General features: G+C 37.8%; 1 protein-coding gene across 2 annotated transcripts in view; it reads right to left on the bottom strand.

The window, feature by feature from the left end:
- Map3k2 (mitogen-activated protein kinase kinase kinase 2) overlaps nucleotides 1-15,632 on the bottom strand; it is a 73,021-nt gene that overhangs the window by 31,424 nt on the left and 25,965 nt on the right. For both annotated transcript variants that reach the window (XM_029546823.1, XM_021214537.2), the window contains exons 2-6: nucleotides 11,484-11,553; nucleotides 6,697-6,815; nucleotides 5,182-5,222; nucleotides 3,822-3,921; nucleotides 640-753 (exon numbers count right to left, since the gene is read on the bottom strand). In XM_029546823.1, coding sequence (XP_029402683.1) covers nucleotides 640-753; nucleotides 3,822-3,921; nucleotides 5,182-5,222; nucleotides 6,697-6,815; nucleotides 11,484-11,487 — 378 coding nt within the window. In that variant the 5' untranslated portion in view covers nucleotides 11,488-11,553. The remainder of the gene's footprint in view (nucleotides 1-639; nucleotides 754-3,821; nucleotides 3,922-5,181; nucleotides 5,223-6,696; nucleotides 6,816-11,483; nucleotides 11,554-15,632) is intronic.

Here is a 15,632-nt window from a genome sequence, read left to right as displayed (position 1 = left end):
CTATCCTTCCCACTTGAGGCTCTCAGCAGAACCATCCATCCTCTTACTATAATACAGCTAGCTACTCTCTATTCTTACTGGGCCTTTTAAAATCTACTCTTACAAATTTTAATCTCCCAGAAGAATGGCACAAACCTACCACCCCAGCTACTTAGAAGATGAGAGCAGGAAGATGACTTGAGCCCAAGAATAAGAAGAAAGGGAGGGAGGCAGGAAGTTGGTTGAAATGGGGAGAAGATAGACATTTCAAAACCAGTAAGACAGCACTTCAGGTGAGTGTTCTTGCTGTCAACCCTGATGACCCAAGTTCAAACCCTGAATCCAACATGTGAAAATGAGAAAAAACTGATCTTTACACATGTGCCTATGGCATGTGCACATGCCACCTCGTCTACACAAAATTAGGGTAAAAAATAAAAATACAAAATGGACATCAATTCTAATATAATTCTTCTCAAATTGCTAGTTTCTATTAGTTTTACATGTATTACTTGTAATTCTAACTATATAGTTTTGAGGAACAAACATATTAAGCTACAGCAATAAAATATGTAAATTTACACTTTATAAATTAAAAGATAACTATTATCCTGATTACAATCTTATAGTCTTCAGTGAGAAATATACTCCAATTCATACCTGTGTACTCCCATTTATTACAAGTAATATCTTGAGACTCTTCATGTGAATACTGCGATCCAGCAGTTCCACAGCTTTGTCCAAGTCATCTTGGGTAGTTAACGGAATTACCAACTGAACAAAAGAGACAAGAATCATGTAGCCATCACAGCAGTCAGATGCTTCGGTGAGTAGCTCCATTACTAGGGAACTAGAAAGCTCACCTTGTATTTTATTACTACAGTGAAAGTCTAAGGAGCTTATACATGTCTAGCCTATTCTAGCATTTTGCTCTCTTTCGGCACCACTAAAATCTCAGGATTAATAAAGAATTAACATTTTTGCCTTATTAATCATTACATTCTTCTAGTAAATATGTCTAAAAATTAATTTTCTATGATATTTTTATAACACTGGCAAATTAAGGTAGAGTAAATACTGTTAAATTAAGGTAAAGTAAGTATATTCATACCTAAGAACATTTAAAGGCGCACACACACAAATTATATAAAATAAGCCACTACTTTTCATCTGCACAAATAAAATTCTTAATTCTTTTTTTGAGTAGTAACCACAGGTTTACATTCTGCCTGTTGAGTTTACAATGTAACAAACCTTGAGTATCAGTGACAGCTGCCATGGGAAGGTGTCATCAGCCACATATCTGCACTCTACAGTTCACCTGAATTCATCTCTTGTCCTGGTAGTCTAGACCACTACCCTCAAGAACAAGTATGCTAAGTGAGTAATCATCTCAGGAAATCCTCAATATGAAATCTACTTTCATTAGTCCTCTCTCTCATGGCTAAGATGTTATAAACAACAACAGCAACCCAAGAGGTCTATGAAAAAAATATGATTCACATGAATTTATAAAAATCAAAACCTTTTATTTTTTAAATAAAAAAATTCTTGCAGCTTAAGGAGACTGTCAATGATATAGAAGTATGCACCATTTCACCGGAACAGAAACAGAGTAAAAACAAATGAACATATGCCACACTTACTAAATGTAAAGTCTCCTTGGCTGGGAGTCCTCTGCAGCACAGACCCCTGGGGATGAGGACCTGCTCCAGCAGAGCACAGAGTGAGCAGCCCTCAGCAAATGCTGTTCAGTACACAGCACAGAGAAGAGCAGCCCTCAGCAAGTGCTGTTCCGTACACAAGTGAGCACTGGAAGTGCACCTGGCCCAGGACCTGCTACGGTGTAACCTCACTCTATAGTGTTGTATGAAAGCAATGTCTTTTTTTCTAAAGAGTGACAAAAGTTCAAGGCCATCCTAGGTCATGCAGTGAGCGCTGGGCCAGGCCAGTTTACATGGCAAGATTCTGTCTCCAAAACTATAATAACTTAATAAAAACAGAAAACTGAAAAGCTGCTAACTGTGCGTACAAAGCAGGATTATTTGAATTCTGTCTTATACTCTGCTAATGTTTGTCTACTCTGTACTTAGAAGTTTATTTCCAGTTTCTATTTGCAGCTCATTTTGTGCTGGTACACATCATCTTTGTCCCATTTCCTATTGCTGATAAAACACCCTGGGAGGGAGGAGGAAGGGGAGAAGGGGTAGATGAAGGAGACGGAAGTTAGGATAGCTTTGTTTCCTTGAAAATTACGTTAAGAGATAATGAATCAAGGTCAAGTTATTTATATGGGAAAAAATTCTAGGTAGGGGAGTGGGAAATGAAGAAAGAAGGGAGGATGGCCATGACAAGTCCGTTAAGAACAGTTAGTCATCTATCGTCCATGTACTTCACCTGAGTCCATACCACTAGAAAACCCTGAGAACGCAGGCTGGCAGCTGAACACCCGGCCAGTATGTACATATGATAAAGTACTAAGAAAAGACTGGGTAAGAGATATGCTTATGCATAATTAAAACTCCAAATTTCTTGAAATGTAAAATATCAAGATACTGCTGTAGTACAGTACACACTACTCAAGATACTGTTTAAAATACAGACTTGTACTTATGAAAACATATCCCCTGCCTTCTTGGGATTCCTAGCCAGATTCTGCTGGGCTGTGTATGTAAGCTGGTGCGGGCAGAAGGGGCTGACACCGGTGTTGGTGTTGCAGCCCCTGGAGCTCCCTCCCAGAGCAATGACCTGTCTTTGCATCCAGCAGAAGAAAGTATTTTGTATGTAAGCAATCAGGCTGCACTGCTTATGGTAATGAATTAAAATGTCTTCAATGTTCAAAAGAATATTTGCATCTCTGTGCTATTCTCAAGTATTTTATTTGCACGGGGGGTTCATGTATTTTCTTAGATCAAGGTTTTCTGACTTCCCTTATCACTCCATCCCCACGGGTATCCTTTCTATTAATACTGTTCTTAAGCTGTTCCATCTTCCATTCTTCCCTTGAAACTCTTTGTAGGACTGGCTTTTCACACCAAAGTCTCAGTTTGAATACTGTTTCAGTTGCTAGCTTCTCCTTAGTAACATAAGGAGGACACTCACTGACTTTCTCTTTTAGACAGGGTCTCTCAGTGTAGCCGTGGGTTTCGTGAGACTCATTACGCCTGCCTTTGTCACTGCTCCCCAGTGCTGGGATGGCAGCATGTACCACCGTGCCTGGCTTTGACTTTTATTCATGATCCCAAGACTTTATGCATTTCCTTCAAAGATCTTCAACTCCTCTGCTATCTGCTTCTTCTACAAACCTGTGACACCTGCACCATGAAAGGCTGCAACTCATAAATACTAACATTAGGCCAGTAAAAAAGTATTTTCTGAAGATTAAATTAAAAAATTAACTAAAAATTTTAAAATCCCACTAACAGTAAGAAACTTGAGTTACCATCTAATCCAATTCTACTTTCAAGATTAAAATGGGTTCCCTGAAAATACAGTGAGTCCTCAGGGCCACACGTCCTGACCCCAACATCGATATAAGAATCCAAAGCAGTCTAACTAATATCACAGTCTACATCTCCCGGGGAAAGTAGGTCACTGACTACAGAGCCAAAGGAAAAATGGAAGCAGGAAACAGCGAGGTGAGGTCTACTCCCTCCCACTGTATGTAGTCTTAGCTATGTGCACAGTAGCACCCCACTTAACAGGAAAATCTAAATGTGCATCTCACTCCTATAACATACCACTTTTACTAATCACCAAATAAAAACACAAACTCTTACATGAACACACTAATTTTCCAAATTAAGGACTACTAAAGAACAAAGCACTGTGCGTATGTTTACCTCATTGTTGGTATAGTGTAGATCCATAGACTGCCCAAAGGCAATCTTAGACTTAGACCTCAGGTCTTCTAGTTTAACTGGTCTAGTAACCTGCAGGATCCTACATAAAAGTAATTTTTAAATACGTTATTTTGTTTGTCAGAAACATTATACTTACAACAATTCCATTTTGTTAGATAAATTAAGTAAAAATTATAACACACTTGATCAAATACAAAAATTTTCAATACAAAATTTAAGATTAAAATTTGTTTTATTCTAATTATAATTTTTAAAAGAAGAAGCTCCAAGTGTTAAATTCACAATCACATAAATATTAAAGCTCAATATAAAGTGCTACTTAGGAAAGTGTTTAAATCTAATTAACTATGTGCATGTATGCAATAGAATGCAATGAAACGGTTAAGAACAGTAAGTTCCTCATCCTGTGGAAATCAAGTTTTGATTTCTGGACCCTTAGCAATTCAAAATCTTAGCACATATGTTATGTAAGCATCTCTAAGACATCATAGAGGATCGAAGTGAAAGAAAAGCATGGTTTTTGCTTCCTCTATTCCCAAGGCCTGGGCAGCCCAGCGAGCACGCACTAAGTCTAGAGAATACCACACGGGATTATGAAGCCACTTCCACGCTAACTTTATAAATCACATACTAGGTACAGAACTGAAGGAATGGAAAAGCTAGCAAACACCCAGAAAATGACCCCAAATAAGGAATATTGGTATGTAAGGGGTACCCTTTTTCCTTTCTTTTTTTCAGTGCACCTAGTGAAATATGCTCACATCTTCAAGTTATAGGACTTGTGAGAAATTTTTAATTCCTTAAGATTAACAGGCCTTTCATTAATACAACGAAACACCAATGACAAAAACACAATCTTCTGTGCTCCTAGGAGGTCTCCTTGTCAGCCCTCACCAGCTGCACTGTCACCCTGAGGCAGAGCTAGCAGGGGACACCAGGCACAGAAGGCTAAGCTTACATTCCTGCTGTATAAGTACCTGCAGCCACAATTCCAACTCACTTCTACAACACTATTAACAAAATATACACCACAGCATTGAAGTCTTTCGAGGATAGTAAATTAAAAGTAAATAGTAAAATTTTAAAGTGTGTATTATGAAGTGATCTTACTTCCCAATTTTACAAAGCAAAAACATTCAGTATTTCCAATGGTTAGCATGCATTTTGACATATTCTATTTCTCACCAGTCTACATACATGTTACCCATTACCAAAGACTATTTCATTTTCAATTTCAAAACCACAAAATTTCTTTCAAACCTGAACGAATCTGAATAGCTTAACTGAAGTACACATTTTATTATATGATTTAATTAATGTGTAATATTTCCTTGCTTACCTTTTTTCTCCTCTATGTTCAAATTTGACTCGGACATCATTCTATAATAAAATAAAGATATCAGTCATAATCATGCAGAGGCCAGATACATTTCTAAGTCATCTTTTCCTTAGCCTACTCATTTAACAGGGAGCAGAAGAGAAGGGGTTTCATTTTCAAGGTGCAATTCCCATCACCACACGTCTGCCAAGACGCTGGGCTGAGAATCACACTGTCAGCTCTGACACAGGGATGAGCACCAACATCACGCATGCACGAACAACCTGAGCTAAGGAAATGGAGAATGCTGCTCTCCCACAGTCCTTCCTCTGCTCTGAGCTTCAAGACCTCTGAATATATGCTTGTTGGCTTGCTTGTCTTCCTTGTTAAGTTTAAAACTTTTACCTCTTCTCTTAAATGAAGTACTTTAAAGCTTCTTTTCTGCATATTCAAATTGTCGGTACTTTACTCTCATACTTCAGTAGTGAATTCCATAACTTAAATAGCTTCTATGTACACAGCATGGGTACGAAACACAGAGGTATAATTCATGACAATGTAAGGTTTCATTATGCTACTTCAAACGGCGTGAAATTTAAAACTTAGATCTGCTTGAGTCTAGAGCATTCCATCTGTTATTTTCTAACCTAAACAGACCATGAACAACGGAAACTATGGGAAGAGGGAACTCTAGTATTTTGACATTCTATGCTTCTTAGCTCATGCTAGTCTAGTTAATAGGAATCAAATTACTCCAGTTATAAGTATCCAAAAGAGACTTCAAGGGATAACAAACAAAAGAAACTTTATCTTCTGTGCTAAAGAATGGATGAAATAGTAACTTTAGCAAGCAGTTACCATATATTTTTTAAAAAATGTATATTCATTTTTTTCTTGCCACTATTTTTCCAATACTGTACTTACACCTAGCATTTATATTGTATTATATATTAAATATAAATACAAAACTTAAAATGCACTTATCAGATAATATACTAATAAACACAACATTTGACTCAAAGTATAAAAGAAGTCTATGAGGGCTGGTGAGATGGCTCAGTGGGTAAGAGCACCCGACTGCTCTTCTGAAGGTCCGGAGTTCAAATCCCAGCAACCACATGGTGGCTCATAACCATCCGTAACAAGATCTGACGCCCTCTTCTGGAGTGTCTGAAGACTGCTACAGTGTACTTACATAAAAGAAATAAATAAATCTTTAAAAAAAAAAAAAAGTCTATGAAATGAAAGTAATTCATAGAACAAAATACACTTATTAAAATACTACTGATGCTGGGACTAGAAAGAGTGCTCAGTGGTTAAGAACACACACTGCTTTTACAGGGGACCAAAGTTCAGTTCCCAAGGCCCATGTCAGGTGGCTCACAAGACAAGCAACTGCAACTCCGGCTCCAGTAGGCTCCAGTACTGCAGCTTTCCGTGGGCACCTACCATCTCATGCACAAACTCACGCAGAAACAGTCACATAGTTTAAAAATAATAAAAATGAAATCTTTTAAGTATTACCGAAATAAATACCTGTTTTTTTGGTGACGAAGGTTTTGCTTTTCTGGTTTCTTGTAAAGATAATGCTGGCCGACTGGCCTTATGAAGGACAGCCAAATCTTGCATGATTGAATTCAAAGCTTGCTGATCATCTGGGTATTTTTTTAAAAGACATAAACACATACATTTTAAAAAGAACTCTAATGTCAACATATATTTATCATAGTCATCAAGCAGAATTTATAATGGAATGTAGTAAATAAATGAATTAGTTAGACTGGAGAGCTGGCTCAGCAGCTAATGGTACCTGCTGCTCTTTCAGAAGACTCAAGTTTGGTTCCTAGCACTCTCATGGAGCAACTTACAACCATCTGTGACTTCAATCCCAGGGACTCCTGTACCCTCCTTAGTTTCCCCAGGTACCCACACACATATGACACACATTCATAGATGAAATACATCTTAGCTGTGTGGTCCTGGAACTATGTACATCAGGCTGGCTTTGAACTCTTAGAGATCTCTTTATCAAACAAAATGTTAATTGTGTTACAAGAAACACACACGTACATACACACACACACACACCACCTCTGAGAATAACATCAAAACTGCTTAAGACTCAAGCTCTGCATCTACACATGGGCCATTTTTGTTTTAAATGTTTTTATTTTACTTATTTTCTATATAATTTTTAACTCTGTGTGTGTGTGTGTGTGTATGCATGCAGGTGCCCATGGAGGCCAGAGGTGTCAGATTCCCTAGAACTGGAAGGTGACTGAGAGTCATCTAATGTGGGTGCTGGGAATAGAGCTGAGGTCCTCTGAAAGAGCAGTATGTGCTCCTCACAGCTAAGCTCTCCCTCCAACCCCATTTATAAGAGAGGTAAAGTCATTATGATTCATTCAGTGACTTAACACCCTGAGTCAAAAAAGCCCTGCTAGAACAAATTCTCTTCTATGGCTCCTAAACAAAACACAAACCAGATATCAAAGACCTTAATAAAAAAAATTTTAAAATGAGGGAAAAAATAACCCTTGTGTAAACATGACCTCCCTTTACCGATTATATCCAAACCACAGACTTCATTTTAGAGATGTGGTCCTCTTACCGGAGCTTACGGAAAGAAAAATCGAAAAGCTCCATCTATGGACAAGGGCCTACTAATACTTGGAAGGTTTCTCTCAAACTTCTTCCCAAGACTACTAACATAAAAGAGTGTTTATCAGGCTGAAGGGATGGCTCAGCAGTTGAGAGCACTTGCTGTTCTTCTAGAGAACACAGGCTGATCTTCCAAAGGATGCTGGGTTCAATTGCCAACAACCACATAGCAGCTTACAACTGTCTGTGACTCCAATTCCGGGAGGTCAGATACTCTCATAAATGTATATACATGCAGGCAAAACATCAATGCACATAAAATAAATAAATCATTAAAAAAACAAATAAAAGTATTTATCAAGAAGGCCAATAGCAATTTAAAAGTAACAATATGGAGCTGGAGAGCTAGCTCAACAGTTACAAACACTGGCTCTTATTGCAGAGGACCAGGGTTCAGTTCCTAGCACCCACATGGTGACTCCAGTTCCAGGCAATCCCATACCCTCTATTATACACTACAGGCACCAGACACAAATGTAGTGCATAGACATACAGGCAGGCAAAACACCCACTTACACACAAAAAAAATTAATTGAAAGTAAAAATATAAGAAAAATTCATTCCTTAGGAAATAGAACCCAGAAAACTACAGGGAGGACTATAAAGCATAAACTTTAGTATCTTCCAAATAGATTTCCTTTAAAATCATAAACATGTACCCCAATGTAATGCCAACCACAAACTATCTTTAGGACTATGAGACAATAGATGTTTGCTAATAAATCAATCTACTAATGATTATTAACACAGATAAATAAAAGAATCAAAGATCTTTACAATAAATATTTTTAAATGTAGCCATTATTTTGGGCAATAATTTATCTCCTGGAGTAATAATAACAAAAAATGTTCTATAAAAGAAACCATTAAAAAGAATCTGGTAATTCAATTGTCCCAAAAGTCATCTGACTATATAAATAGCTAAAATATATACTTCATTGGTTTTTAATATTCAACATAATCTATAAGTTAAAATATTTGTATACTAGTAGTTAAGGTAAAAGTTGTAATGCTTTTATTAATAAATTCCAGGTTAGGTTATTACATTTATTCCTTATCTGTGTGGCTGGGCATGCACCACAGTGTTTATGAGCCTATAGGAGTTGGTTCTTTCCTTCCCCCACTACAGTCCAGAGAATCAAATTCAGGTTTGTCAGACATGGTTTCAAGTACCTTTACCTGCAAAGCTATCTCACGAGCCCCAAAAGAAAAACAATATAATCATTTTTTAAATTTATGTGTATGTCGCAGGATTTTCCCTGTCCAATCACATTAGGACAGTAGGAGGCCTGCGATTGGACAGGAAAAGGGAGGCGGAGCTAGGAGTTGGGGAGACAGAGAGGTCTGTGGAGGAGGAGGAGGAAGAGGAAGAGGAAGAAGAGGAAGAGAAAGAAGAAGAAGAAGAAGAAGAAGAAGAAGAAGAAGAAGAAGAAGAAGAAGAAGAAGAAGAAGAAGAAGAAGAAGAAGAAGAAAAGGAGGAGGAGGAAGAGGAGGAAGAAGAGGAGGAAGAAGAGGAGGAAGAGGAGGAGGAGGAAGAGGAGGAAGAAGAGGAGGAAGAGGAGGAGGAGCAGCAGCAGCAGTAGTCAACATGGAGGAAAAGATCCCGCGTGGTTTTAAACAGCCACAAGTAGCTAAGATTTTCACAAGGTTAGAATACTTGGGGTAAAGTTTTTATCATTATCAATTGGCTCTGAAATTATTGTATTGGCATCTTGTAAATTGTGATTTTGCTGCTACATAAATCTGATTGATTAATTAAGCATTAAGAGTTTTGATTCAACGGGGTAATTAGGTGGTGAGGTGTGGGGGGCATTGCGTGGTAGGGAGATAAATGTGAGGGGTGGGGGGCTGCCAGAGAGATGGCTAGTAGGGGAGGCCCTGTGGCCCTCCCTACAAGGCCAGAGAGTTGGCGGGCAAAGGGATGGAGGAGTGAGAGACACACCAGGCAGGAGCCCTGTGGCCCCGCGTGTGTGGCTCAGCGTGTGCTCTGCAGCTCACTGGTTGCCTTGTCACTAGCACAGAAACGTGCCGGTTCACTTTAATATTTCCCGCAACTTGTGTATATGTGAGTACCTGCCTGAGTTTGTGTATGCCACATGTGTGCAGGTGACCATGGAAGCCAGAAGGTTTTGGATCACCTTAAACTGAAGATCCAGATGGCTATGAACTGCCTGATGTGATGCTGAAAACTGAACCTGAGTCCTCTTCAAGAGCAATATAAGCACTCAACTCCTGAGCCATCTTTGCAGCCCTTAGAGAAAATATTTAACCTTCTTAAAAGCATCCTGTATAAAATAATATTTTTTCATAGTGTTGCTTAGTCAAACAGTAACTAATTCAGTTACAATGTAATCACAAATAGTATGCCATAAAAATGTCCACACCAGACTGCATTGTTGATAAAAATTGTCTAAACCTGAGTAAACTCAGACTAATCTCAAATAGAGTAAAATCACTTGATACGACAATCTTTAAAAATGTTAGAGTCCTTGGGGCTGGAGAGATGGCTCAGGGGTTAAGAGTACTGACTACTCTTCCAGAGGTCCCGAGTTCAAATCCCAGCAAGAACAACCATCTACAATGGTAAAAATCAACTCACTATATAAGCTGAAGTACATGTAAAAAAGAAAGGTGAGAAGCCAATAGGAGCAGCAAGGGTGTTTGCAGCCTGGAGCTATTAGAAGCCTGCTCAGAGTGGAGAGGCTGGGTTCCAGAGGGCGTCATGAGATGCCATGTACGAGGCTACCAAGAGACAGATGGAAGAAAAGTTTCAAAGTAGGAATGTGGAGCTTTGGTTCTGACTACATGCAGTGAGGATATGCTAAGCCTTCTAAAACAAGACTCATCTAAATGACATTTAACTCTACCACCTACACTCTGTGTGTGTGTGTGTGTGTGTGTGTGTGTGTGTGTGTTTTCTTATACAATTGGTTAAAAAGTGAGACAAATTTTGGCAAGTAAATGTCAGAGTTATCAGGATCAATCTCAGTTTAAAAACAGCATACAGTTAGGTATTCTGTCCACTTTTCTCACTTTAGGGTCAGGCTGGCCTGCTCCTTTCTAGTGTCTAACTGCTGCCTCAAGACAGAAAACCCTCAATATTAAGGAGAAAAGGAGGCAAAGAAGAAGAAAAGGTGATGGATGTATACATTGATTGACCTATAGGGCAGACTGCTTCTAAATTAGACTTACACTGCCACAAAATATTGTGAAAGAAACTGTCTCTGCACATTGATGGCTTGCCTCTTTACTCAATTATAAAATCTGATGACTGTTTTTTTCCTTACCACCTTACTTTCTAAACAAACCACAAACACCTGAGCACTTACTCTGAACTTCTACTGGGTCCTGCAGCTAAACACTCATTCCAAGACTGTAACAATGTAAAAAGTACTCCAACTCAAAACTACTTTGTGTAGCGTTAGCTTTGAGGGTGCCTGTACTGAACCCAGGGCCTCACAGAAGCTTAACTATTCAAGCATCCTACCACTCCCTAATGCCTAAAGTCCACCGAGTAAAATGTGAGCTAAACCTATATTACACATGACATACATCTACTGTACCATGAATTTCTGTATGAAGTGTTATAAGATAAATATTTTATTCTTCATCCTATTCTTTGAGTATAATTTTTTTAAAAAATGCTTTTGGCTTAAACTTACCCATTATGGCGACCAGCTCAATAATTTGAAAATTAGGAAAATGGTTCTCCCATCAACATTCTTTATTGCCCTAAAAGGTAAGAAGACAAACACATTAATTAGTAAGAACTAGAAGAGAAGAGGCAACAACACACACACACACACACACACACAAACACACACACACACACACACACACACACACACAAATGGTATAAATAACACTATGAGGGATATGTGTAAGTGTATACATACTAGAAATAATCTATAAGTTTTTCAGAATATTTACTATTAGGAGCTGAGCATGTAGGTACCCTTCCCTAACACACTAACCTCTCAATATTCAAGAAGAAAAGCAGGTGATTAGCAACAAACATACTGTTTCTATAAACAGCTTAGACACAATGAGCCCTTATCACAACTCTCCTTAAAACTCAGCTCCTAGGTGCCATTTTGTAATCAGGCCTTTCTAACAATATAAAGTATTCCTGCCATATGAATTTCTTCTATGAAAACAACAACAGGAAAATAATACATTGTTTAAAAAAACACAACATAAAGAATAAGTGTAACACTGGGCAGTGGTGGTGTATCATTTTAATACCAACACTCAGGAGACAGAGGCAGGTGGATCAAAAAAAAGGAATAATTATGACTGTTGCTTGGCACAAAATATGTATGATTTGTATAAATGTAAGAAAGGAAGAAAGATACAAGTATGTAAGTGTGTATACTCCTGTAATTATATTGGTATCAACCCAACCACAGTGCTTTGAGTTATAAAGATATTCACTATAATCCCATGATGAACCACTAAAAAGTAAATCTAAAATAGAGTAAAGGAGACAAAACTTCAAACAGCATACTACAAAACATACACAAAAGGTAATAATGGAGAAAATGGGGGGAAAATATGACATACAGAAAACAGAAAATAGTAGATAGATGTGCCTTATGTAAATTATATTTTATATAAATGGAATGAAAACCAGTTAAAGGCAAAGATTACCAGAACAAATTAAAAACATGCTCTAACTTGTAAAGAGACAAATTTTAAAAATCAAAGGCAGGCCAGCCAGGGCTACAAAGTAAAAACTAATTTTAATAAAATACTAGCAAATCTAACCCATAACATTAAAAAAGAAGTAGTATTTGTTGTAGTAGTAGTAGTACTGCTACAGGGGCTATTGAGACGGCTAGTGGTGAAGAATATTTCCTTTTCTTGCAAAGGGCCCAGATTCCATACCCAACAGCCATATGGTGGCTCATAATCACCCACAACTCCAGATCCATAGGATCTGACACCTTCTTCTGACCTCCCTAGGGACCAGGCATACATATGGTACACATAATGCGTACACACATACATACATAATACATACATGCAGGAAAAAAAAATCTCTCGTACATGAAATAAATCTTTTTAAAAATGTTTAAAGGATTTCATACCATGAATATATGAGATATATCCAATAAAAACAAGTAGGCTCAACACGCAAGAAAGTGCACATGCACACACCCAAATGTGATTATATCCAGTTAACTGACATGATACACAAAAGACATTCTATCCAACATATACTGTGCCCACAGAATAACATTCACCAAGATGGATGTGGACCTTAAAATAAAACTCAATATACTTAAAAGAACTAAGATCACAGAAAGTATGTTCTGACTGTAACTGGCTCAATCTAGAAACATAATAAGTAGGAAATTTTTCTAAGCATTAAAAAATGAAACAAAAAAATAAAAATAAAACAGGCTGGACAGTGGCACACATCTCCAGTGCTCAGGAAGCAAAACCAGGTGGAACTCTGTTGAGTTCAAGACCAGCCTGGTCTACAGATGGAGTTCCAGGACAGTCAAGGCAACACAAAAAAATCCTATCTCCAGAAAAAAACAAACTAACATTTAAAAAAACCAACTTCCAGGACAGCCAAAGCTATACAGAGAAACCCTGTCTCAAAAAAAAAACAAAAAAACAAAAAAAAACAAAAAAAGCACTAACAACAACCTATACAAACAATCAGAAAAGCAAACAAAACATGTTAAATGTGACAGTTTAGATTTATAAGTAATGCACACCTAAAACTGTCAAAAAATTAAAATATGAAGACATGAATGGAAATACAGCATACAAAAGTACAAAACTAACAAAGAAAGTAACACTAAGAAAAATTTATCATACTGTCTTAGTTAAGGTTTCCAACACTGTGACCAAGGCAACTCTTAGAAAGGAATTTACCTGACTTACAGGTTCAGAGGTTCAGTCCATTATCAATAAGGGAGGAAGCATGGTAGCATTCAGGCAGGCAATGCAAGAGAAGCTGACAGTTCTACACGTTCACCTAGAGGCCAACAGAAGACTGGCTCCCATGTGGCTAGGAGGAGGGTCTCTTAAAGCCTGTGCCCAGTGACACACTTCCTTCAACAAGGCCACACCTATTCCAACAAGGCCACTCCTCCTAAAAGTGCCACTCCCTGGGCCAAGCATATTCAAACTACCACACATACCATGCTGCTCTGCTTCCCCACAACAGATGCCCCAACTAGAACCCCTGGGCTCTTGAAGACAAGGAAAGGGGTGAATCAAAAATGGCCTTGTTATACAGGACTGAGAATGGAGCTAGTATGAAATTGTGGTTCTTAACATTTACCAAGAAAGAAACAGAATCAAATACATAAGACAGTTGTATTTTACAGCTTAGAAAAGCACACAAAGAGTAAATACTAATGGAACTTGTGAAAAAGACACAAGAGACCGACCAGTGAGATGGCCCGGCAAGTAAAAAGAGCATTTGCCGCACAAGCCTGAACGTGGGTTTAACACCAGAACCCACAGTGAAAGAAGGTACATACCTACATGGGGACACACATACATGCATGTACATGAACAAACATTCACATGCATGCACACACATGTACTAATCAATAAAGTCCTTTTTTAAAGGACAAGAACTGCTAGAAAAGGCTTCCACTAGTCAAATATGGAATGATAGATTTATTATAGCCCACTAAAAAAGGAAAACGTAAACAATGAACCAACAATTGAAAGAAAATGAAGCTTTTTTACAGCATAATATCAAGTTTAAAAAGCTATAATAAATGTAATATAATCAAAATGACACCAGTTGGAAATTATCTATAGTAATAATTCACTATCAATGTCATTCAAAGACCCTTCCTCCAATAAAAGGGTTAAGCCCAGGAATGGTGATGAATGCATGTAACCCTAACATTTAGGAGGGGTAACAGTAAAACCAAGAGTTCAAGCCCAGCCTGGGCCACCTGGAACAATAATAAATAAAATTTTAATTTTTTTAAAAGTGAAAGATTTTAAAACAGAGTCTCCATTTCATCAAAAAACTGTTTTCCCAATCACACAAAGTTAAAATTTTATAATATCCTTCATTCCTCTGATTTATCTTCCATTCCATTTCATCAGCAAATCCTGTCAGCTTTTCCTTAAAAATATATATTTCACCACCATCACTTGATTCCAAGCCACATGTGAATTACCTAAATACTTTTTGTCTAGCTAACCTGTTCAATTATATGCCAACATAAAATTCATTTTCTAAACAGAAATGAAAGCATCTTTTTCAAAATTAAAAAAGCCAGGTATGGCAACCCACACCATTAATCCCAGAGTGGAGGGAAGAAGCAGGAAGGTCTCTGAGTTCAAGTTCAACATCTACATGGCAAGTTCCAGGCCAAGGAAAGCCTGCCTTTAAAAATTAAAATAAATGATACAAAATTAAGTCCAAGTGTTAATGTTCTTTCTCTGCTTAGAAGCTATGAGTGGATTCTCATCACAATTTGAATAAACTCAAAAATCCTTGACAGGATCTCCTATAACTATATCATCACATCTTTATCTAAGTCTTGACTATGGTCTCTTACAACAAAGGCTGTTATAAAAATAAATTAATTAAAAGTTTAAAAAAAAAGCACTATCACTACTACTAAAGCACTACTATTATCACCAGCATCAAGATTAGCACCGTACAATATAATCACTCACTTATAAAAAGAAGGTTGTTGCCAGGCAGTGGTGGCGCACGCCTTTAATCCAAGCACTTGGGAGGCAGAGGCAGGCAGATTTCTGAGTTCGAGGCCAGCCTGGTCTACAAAGTGAGTTCCAGGACAGCCAGGGCTATACAGAGA

Source organism: Mus pahari, chromosome 15, assembly GCF_900095145.1.
Source record: "Mus pahari chromosome 15, PAHARI_EIJ_v1.1, whole genome shotgun sequence".
Lineage (NCBI taxonomy): Eukaryota > Metazoa > Chordata > Mammalia > Rodentia > Muridae > Mus > Mus pahari.
The sequence above is the reverse complement of the archived record's forward strand: the minus strand, read 5'-3'. Positions and strand labels throughout refer to the sequence as shown.